This window comes from Pediculus humanus, genomic scaffold, assembly GCF_000006295.1.
Source record: "Pediculus humanus corporis 1103172107622 genomic scaffold, whole genome shotgun sequence".
Classification (NCBI taxonomy): Eukaryota; Metazoa; Arthropoda; class Insecta; order Psocodea; family Pediculidae; genus Pediculus; species Pediculus humanus.
In genome coordinates, this window is record NW_002987235.1 from 48,926 (window position 1) to 58,402 (window position 9,477).

At 24.8% G+C, this 9,477-nt stretch overlaps 1 protein-coding gene across 1 annotated transcript in view; it reads left to right on the forward strand.

The window, feature by feature from the left end:
- Positions 1–8,327, forward strand: part of Phum_PHUM251300 (Alkaline phosphatase, tissue-nonspecific isozyme precursor, putative) — a gene marked incomplete at both ends in the record, with an annotated part of 27,144 nt that extends 18,817 nt beyond the window's left edge. Inside the window, 5 exons of the mRNA XM_002426352.1 lie at positions 695–902; positions 3,974–4,114; positions 5,097–5,258; positions 7,677–7,885; positions 7,959–8,327. Coding sequence (XP_002426397.1) covers positions 695–902; positions 3,974–4,114; positions 5,097–5,258; positions 7,677–7,885; positions 7,959–8,327 — 1,089 coding nt within the window. The remainder of the gene's footprint in view (positions 1–694; positions 903–3,973; positions 4,115–5,096; positions 5,259–7,676; positions 7,886–7,958) is intronic.
- Between the last annotated feature and the right edge of the window lie 1,150 nt (positions 8,328–9,477).

Here is a 9,477-nt window from a genome sequence, read left to right on the forward strand (position 1 = left end):
TTTTTGTTTCTCTCTTTTTCCCTCTCTCTGTCTCGGATTTGCTAAAAAAAAAAACTTCAGATTAATATTATTATAAAATAAAATTTTAAAAAAATTCGATAAAAGTTAATAATACGTGAGTCAAATCAGTGATTTTTTTTTCTATTTGTTTATTTATTAAATATTTTTTTTTTTCATTGAAATATATAAATATAATTTAAATGAAAAACTTTTTTTTTTTTTTTAATGTACGCCGACGTTGAATTTTTAAAGATTTTTTTTTCATTCTACTCATTCGCCACCTCCCATTCCATCCCTCCAGCATCCCATTTTCACCTCCCCTCTCCCTCCTTCCTCCCTCTTTTTATTTTTTTTTTATCTTTTCCCTTTGATTCTTTCTTCCTTTTGTTAGTTTTAACCGCATTTCTTTAAAGTTTTTATTACATTTCCTTTATCAAGTTTTTCATTTTTTTTTTTTTTTTTTATTCTCGACGAGAGTTTCTATTTCCTTTTTCTTGTTGTTTGTTTGTTTGTTTTCTGTTTTTTTTTTTTTTTTAATATCGCGTTTTTTTATTTTTCACTTTCTCTATATCGTTTTTTTTTACAAAAAAAAAAAAAAAAGAAGGAAAATTTCTTATTTCCATATTTGCATCGCTCGAAAGAAAAAAAAAAAAATTCGAGTGAGATATGAAAAATTTATTTTGTTTATTTTTAGGTAATATTAGGCGGTGGTAGAAGACATTGGTTACCAAAAGTAGCAAAAGATCCGGAATCTGATAAAGATGAAGGAAGGAGATTAGATGGTAGAAATTTAATCGATGATTGGATTCGTGATAAAAAAAGACGAGGACTTAATTCCGCTTACGTGTGGAACAAATCACAAATGGAAGAAATCAATAAGAAACAAATTGATCATTTATTGGGTGAGTTTACATCATCATCATCATCATCATCATCATCATTATTATTATTTATTAATTAAAATTTAAAAATTAAATAAATTTATTTAATTATTTCTCGTGGGATTTTACCTGTCTATCTCTTACGTAATAGTTACTCGCAACCACGCACTTTCTCTCTCTCTCTCTTATTTAATTTTTTTTATAAAAAAAAAAAGGAAAGGAAAAAAAGAAAAAAAAAGGTTTTCAACCTTTGGGATTTTTAACAAAAAAAAAAAAATCCCTCACAACAACAACAGCATTTAATGCAAAATTCGTGTTTTTACCCGGTAAAGGAAGTAAAAATTTGTTTTTTTTTTTTATATGTAAAAAAAAAAAAAAAGTTTTTAATTGATCAAAATTTTAAGTACGGATTATGGCCTAAAAGATGATGATAATAATAATGATAATGATAATGATAATTCGAGATTTTTTGTTTTTCGTTGATTTGTTCTTTTGAGATTTTTACACGACGTTAAAATTTTTTATCGAGGATTTTATTTTCCTTTATTTTTAAATCTTTTTTTTTCGCGCCTTTTTGTTAATTGTTAACGTGAAAAAAAATTAAATATATAAATTCGTATAAATTTTAATGATAATGGGATCAACGCGTGAATTTATAATAATTTTAAATTATTAAATTTTCCTCATGTTTGTTTTTTATTAACGCGTAAAACGTTTTATTTGAAAATAAAATTTTAATTTTAATTTTACGTGTTTAATTACGTTAAAAAATAAGAAAATCTATATTTTCGATACGTAACAAATTAACGCTCGTGGAAACATACGAACAAACGACAAACGTACAGAAAAATAATAATAATAATAACAATAAAATAAATTTAAAAAAAAAACCGTGGTAAATCATTGAGTAAAATAAATATTTTCGCCATTTTTTTTCTTTTTTTTTTTTATCTTGTTCACCGCAAAACAATTTAAAATATGAATATTATTATTATTTAGTTTTGCTATGGTAAAGGTGTATCAGGTGTTTTATTAAATTTTAAATAATTTGCAAAAACCAAAAGTTAACGTTTAAAACTGACAGTTGAAATTTAAAATTTTCACGTTTTTTGTCACACAAAAAAAAAACGATTTTTGATTACCTTGAAATCGTCTTAACAACTCAAGTTTTTACAATAAAAAAAAATAAATTTAAAGAAAAACGATACGTATATATTATTATTATTATTAGCAACATTATCATGATAAAAAAAAAGTTTTAAATAAAAAAAAAATCTAACAAACAACAAGGGGAAAAAAAAACAAATTTTATAATTTTTTTTATCAAGTTAAATACAACAAAAAAAACGAAGGTAATATAAGAAGAAGAAGAAGGAGAAGGTGGAGGTGGAGGAGGAGGAGGAGACGGCATACAATTGATTCTGGCATTATTTCAAATTCGATTGTAATTTGAAAAATAGCAGAAGACGAGTGAAAGTGAACAATGAAAAATTTTAAACGTATTTATCTGGTAAAAGAGAGAGAGAGAGAGAGAAAGAAATAATAATTTTTTAAAAATTAACTTTTTTTAAGTTAAGAATACAAAAGAAAAAGAATTTTTTTTTTATATAGAAAATCCAATAATCAATATTATTATTATTATTATTATTATTATCATCATCACCATTCAGGAGAATAATAATATTATTTTGCACGAAATGCAATTTAACTACTATCTTGTTACAACGATTTTGTATTTTTAATATAAGTTTCTGATTGTAAAACGAATAGAAAATTGAAAATAAAAAAAAACTGATGACAAATTGACAGAGATGAGATAGGAAAATAATGAGAAAGAGAGAGAGATAGAGAGAGAGAGACTGTTGGTGGGAAAATGATGGAAATAAAAAAAAAGTAAAATTAAATTCCCGTCAATAGTTTTCCCCGATAAATATTTTCGTAGATAAATAATTTATTTATTGATATATTTTCTTTGTTTATTTATTTCATGTGACGTAATCAATTTAAAGTTATGTAACGTTATTAAAATAAGGAAAATTTAATTTTTGATAAAAATTTCTGGAAAATAAAGTTAAAAAGAGAGAGAGATAGATGTCCATATAAAAATATTTTGAGACAATAAAAAACTTTTGTCAAAAAGAAAACTTTTCCTTATCTTATAACAGAAGTGTTTCTACTACTTAATTTCCATCATCATCATCATCATCATCATTATTCGTTATAATATAATATGAAAAAATATTTTTCGCACTCGATTAATTCTTGTTAAATAGAAAAAAAAAACAATGGATTTTTCGCAAGAGGAAAAAATTTTTAAATTTAATGTTTTTTTTTTATTAATAAAATTTTTCGCGGGAATGAAAGGGATGAAGGGGATGAAAAGCAAAAAAAAAACCAATATTAAACTTTATGTTTTCGTACAAACGCGTAATAATAAGTGCGTGTGTGGGTGCGTGCGGGCGTGTCTGGATATACAAACATTGTATATTATAGTATACAATATTATTAAAATAAATTTGACAGATTATTACGTAATATTAAAAATAAAAATAAAAAAAGTGATGTTGCGTTTTACGCTCGACGAAATCCGATAAAATTGAATTTTTTTTTTATACTTTTTTTTAAAATATTAATAATAATAATGATGATGATGATGATAATAATGATAAGAGTATTTATTCATTTTTTTTTAATATAAGGAATCTAGTGTAAAAAAAACCTGGAATAAGTTCTAAAAAAAAAAAAAAAACTCTTAACTCCAGAAATACGTGAAAACTTTTCATAAATGATAATAATATTAATAATAAATACGTAATACGAAACCTGTTCGACAGGTATTTATTCCCGAGAGATTAGAGTGGAATAGTACCTGGAGTAAAACGTTTGTAACAAATACCCGACAAACAAATTGACGAATCACAATGTCGTTTTATAAAAAAAAAAAAAAAGTAATAATAATAATAATAAAAAGAAAAAAAGAAGGTTTATTGACCTCATGCAAAATATAATTTTCTAAATGGGGGAAAAAAAAAAAAGAAAATTTATTTCTCGAATTTTCTTCTTCATCTTTTTTTTTTTTTTTTTTTGTTCAGGGCTTTTTTCATATTCTCACATGGATTTTGAAACGGATCGTAATACTGGGCCAGATGGGGATCCGTCTTTAGCCGATATGACAAGAACAGCTTTAAATATGTTGCAAAAAAGCACGAAAGGATTTTTTTTATTCGTTGAAGGTAAACACATACATACATATAAATTTTTTTTTTCTATAATAAATATTTCAAACGTAAAATCCGATATAAACAAAAAAAAAAAAAAATGGCTGCCTCATCTTAAAATTTCTCTCTTTCTCCCTCTCCCTCTCCCTTTCTCTCCCCTCTCTCCTTTTCTCTCTTTTTTATATTTTTATTTTTTACTAAAATTATTTATTTACTTATTTAAAAATTAATAAATAATTTTAAAAAATATTATCGTAATAATAAAGTTTATTTATTTATAAAAATAAATAAACAAAATGGCGTAATTTTTTTTTTTTTTTGTAAATTTCACGTAATTAAATGCCAACGTTCAAAAGAAAAAAAAAATTTTTTTAATTAACGGAAAAAGTTTTTAATAAATTTCATGAATTATTTATCCGGAAATTATTTTCGTAAAAAAAAAAAAAAATTATTTTTAATAAATAAATAAATTTATAACACTTACCTACTACTATCACCTCTCGCATAAAAAAAATTATCATTATTAACGAACCCTTTTCACCCTTTCCCCCCCTCGTTTCTTTTCACTCCGAAATAGGTAACAAAACCCCCCACACTTTCGTTTGAAATAACTGTGTCGTTTTTTTTTTTTTTCGGACCGGGTTTTGATTAATCGAAATTCATCCCGAGGGATCAACCGATGCAAATATATTTTGTAAATGAGTTTAAGATAGGAAAATCGTTTAAAGTTATAAATCAGGAATCGACAATGACCGAAACCGAAAAAAAAATAAGTTTTTTTTTTTTTTTTTTAATTTCCTTTTTTGACAATGATTTCACCAATAAACGTGTATATATGCGTTTCCCCCCGTGTGTGCGTGTGGGTGTGCGTGCGTTTGTGTATCGATCGAATTTTTTTTTCAAAACAGGAAATGAAATGGTTGGATATAACAAACGCATTGAATTAAACAAATTGAATTGAATTTAATTGAATTTTTTTTTTGTTTAAATTAATCAGGAGGAAGAATCGATCATGCTCATCATTATAATAATGCGTACAGAGCATTAGATGAAACGATCGCATTAGAATCCGCGGTTTTAACCGCCATGTCTATGGTGGATCTTAGTGAAACTTTAATTGTTCTTACTTCCGATCATTCGCACGTGATGACAATGGGAGGTTTATCAACTCCCAGAGGAAATGCCATTTTAGGTAAATAATAATAATTATTATTATTGTTTCAATTTAAGGAGGAAAAAAAAAAAGAAAATTATGTAAATCTTTCGTGAAATTAAATGAAAAAGATCCCAAAGGATGATCAATTTACTTTACAAATGACCGTCATTTTCCGTTAAACTAAAATCAAAGGAAAACTCTAAAAACCGTAATTTATTAAATCCCCTCGAGTGACATTAATTTACACATTTACAATTTACATAATAAAATTATATCATTTTAAAATTTTTATATATATATATTTTATAACGTTTTTTCTTCTTTCACGTTGATCGATATGTATATGCATAAATATTTTCGTGGCAGAAGAAAAAAAAAACAAATAGATTTTTAAAAAAAAGGCGGGGAAAAAGGAGAGAGAAAAAAAGTGAATAAATTTTTTAAATAAATACTCTTGTTTTGGCGGGAAAAAAATTTTTATTAAATTTACTTTTTAAATTTTATTAAAAAAAAAAAAAATGTTTGTTGTGATTTTTTAAAAATTTTTTTTGTTTGTTTGTTTGTTTTTTTTTAAATACCAAATTACTTCCGGGAAATAATTTTCTTTTTTTTATTTTTATTTCGATCGTTATTTTTTTTTAAACAACTGCTGCTGCCCCTGCTGCTGCCCCTGCTCCTGCTGGTGCTTCTGCTCCTGCTGCTGTTCTTGCTCCTGTTGTTGTTGGTTTTTTACATGAAAATAAATTATCATTTTTTGTATTTATCGATATTTCGATTCCGCAAAATAAATTTTATTTTTTTGGTTTTCCCTTAGAAAAAAATGAAAAAAAAAATTTATTCGTGAGATTTTTTTTTTTTCATAAGTAATTCTAAAAATTCAAATTTTTCCTTTTTTTCCTCCTATTTTTTTTGTTTACGAGGAAAACAAAAGTTTTTCAATTTTGTATTTTCAACTTGCTTAAAATTATTTTAAAAAAAAAAAATAAAAAAACTTTTTATGTAACCGAATGCCGGAAATTTAAAATGACAGGGAAAATTTTCAAATTGTCAATTTTAGAAACTATTTACAATTATTATTTAATTTCCCCCTCCCTTTCCCTCCCCCTCCTCGAATTTCATTTTAACGAATTTTTAAAATCATTTTCCCATAATTTAATTGATTTTTGTTTATGCGGTGACGTCAAAATTAATTTCAACCAATCACATCACTTTAAATTTTAAACAGCCAATAGGAATGCGTCATTATGTTTACTTTTTAAAATTCTCAATTCTGATTGGTCGATTTTAAATCGAATCGATTATTCTGATTGGTCGATACAAAATTAACGGTTAATCTTCGATTTTCTTCTCAGTTTTAATATGTATCTCGTGTGTTACGCAGTAAGTTTTTTTTTTTTATTTCAATTTGACATATTGGTAAAAAAAAAAATTTTTTTTTTCTTTTTCTCACCTCGTTAAGTAAAACAATGATTTATATATCAATATATATATATATATATATATTTTTTTTTAACGTAAAATAAATCAAATTTATTCTGAGAATAAGGAGAAGAAAAAAAAAAAAATTTTAAAACGTTTCCAATAAAATAAAAAAATCGTAAGGAATTACATTATTATTATTATTATTATTATCATAATGGTTCTTAATATTTTTTTTTGGAATTTTTTAAAAATTTTAAAAGGAAATAAAAACGAAATGGCGTCGTCGTCGTCTTCGTCGTTGTTTTTTTTTATCTGTCATTTTGATAGTATAAATTTATATTAAAATGCCTTCGAGAAATTCTTGTTAAGGTTTTTGCTTTATTTCCTTTTTTTTTTTTTGATTTTTTGTTTCCTTTTTTTTTTGTTAAATGTTTTCCTTTGTTTTTTTACAAAAAAAAAAAAATTTTTTTTTTCGATAAATATTATAAATAAATAATTTAAATGATTGTTTGTTACCTTTTTTGTTTTTTCTTTTTTTTTTTTTTTTTTTTTTTTTTTTAACTTTTAAATTTATAAAACAGAACAAAACAAAAAAAGGAGAAAAAAAAGATTTTTTCGTTATATAAATAAAAAGCGAACAAATTAAATACGTATTTTCAAAAAAAAAAAGATGGCGGATAAATAATATAATTTTTTTTTTTTTTGGCGCGTAACGGGAAACATTTTTAAAAACAAAATTTATTGTAATTAGTTGTTAAGATAAAAAAAAAAAAAAAAAAAAAGGCGGGAAATTAAAAGATTTTTAGATTATGTTGGTAACAGCGTAAACCGTATCCGTACGTTTGGTAAAAAATAATTTTTTTCAATTAAAACGTGCAAATAATTTTCTTATTTTAATTAAAGCAAAAAAAAAAGAAAAATGATAATTAAACGTTGGTTTTTTTTTTTGCTAATATTTACTCGCGGAATATTCCTTACAATTATTATTATTATTTTCAGGTACGGATGGAAAAGTTTCCGACATCGATGGATTTCCTTATTCCACGTTAATTTACGGTAACGGACCTGGTTTTAGCGAACCGAGAACGATTCCAAATAATGGTACGACCGTCGGAAAACAAGCAGAAGAAAAAAATTCGGTACACGGTGCTGCCGTACCTAGACAGTGGGCAACACACGGTGGAGAAGATGTTCCGATTTACGCCCAGGTAAGTTAAAAAAATTTTTTTCATCGTTCGAACGAATAAAAATATTTAAAATGTCGGATGAAATTTAATTCAGGGACCTTTGGCCTCGTCGGTATTCACCGGGGTCATAGATCAAAGTTACATACCTCATGCTATTGCATATGCCGCGTGTTGGGGATTTCACAGTCATAGGTGTAGCAACGGTTTAGATAATTACACTACATCTCAGGTACAAACGGCTTGTTCGTCTTTACCGGATGTGAGTAGCGCATCGACGGGTTCACACGGTTCAGGGCAGCCAATCGTAATTGCTAGTTCCGTTATGTCTGATAATGGACGTTCGAATTTTATGGGAACTATTTACGTTTATTTTATTTATTATCAAGTTTTTAATATTTTTTATAATAATTTAATAAACATAAATATAATAATAATAATAATAATAATAATAATAAACAATTAATAAATCGTGTGAAATCCATTTTAAGTGATTGTAATTAAATAAATTGTATTTTAAATAATAATAATAATATTAATAATAATAATAATGATTTTTTTAAAGAAATTTTTTTTTCCTTTGCTACGGTAAATATTTTTATTAATTAATTCTACCGTATAAATTTTTTTTATTGATCGGAAGTGATTTGTTTAAAAATTTTAACATGGCAATAAGAAAACATTATTTGATAAATAATTAAAACTTGTTTTAATTAATTTCAAACAAGATTGTTTTCTTTGTTGCTGTTGTTTTTGTTTTGTTTCAAAACCGGAAAAGGTTTTACAGTTGGATAAAAGAGGAAGGAAAAAAAGAAAAAATAATTTTACATGAAAATTTTATATAATTAATAAATGGAAACTTTTTTTTTTTTTTAATTTTCTTGTTGTTTTATATAAATATAGAGAAAAACAGGAAGTGAACAAAGGATGACGTCATTTGTTTACATCACGTGAACGTGTTTAAATTTTGATTTTATTCCGTATTTCCTTCACTCATTTTATCGAAACAAATTTTACATTAAAAAAAAATTTTTTTTTTTTTTGCCTTTTTTTTCGAAATCGAAATTAGTTTACGTCGAATGATTTTTACAAATAAACTTTTTTTTTTCTGTTATTTTGTTTTTCTTTTCTTTGTTAAATTCTTCAATTTATTTATTTATTTTTTTTTCTTCGTTTCCGATTATTTTGTTCAATCGTATTCTCTTCGGCTCATTTAAAAAAAAAAAAAATAATTTTTTTTTTTCCCTTTTAAATTTTTTATATTATTTACTTCGGGTATTTGTTTCATGTTTTTACCTTTTTTTCTCCACCCCCTTCCCCCTTTTTTTACCCAAAATATTTTCCATCAATCTGTTTCCGTACGAAACTAAAAATTTCTTTTTGTTCCCGACCTTTTTTTTTTTCACTTATCCCTATAAAAAAAATTTTTTAAAAATAATTTTATGAAAATTTTTTCCAGTTAAAGTAAAAACGCAGATGGAGAGAGAGAGAGAAAAAATTCGGGTCTGATACCTCCTCGATTTATAATTTTCCCTTTTTCTTTTTTAAGGTAATAAAAAATAAAAAATGTCCACGACCGCGCCATCATCGATTTGAAAAACTTTTTTTTTTTTTAT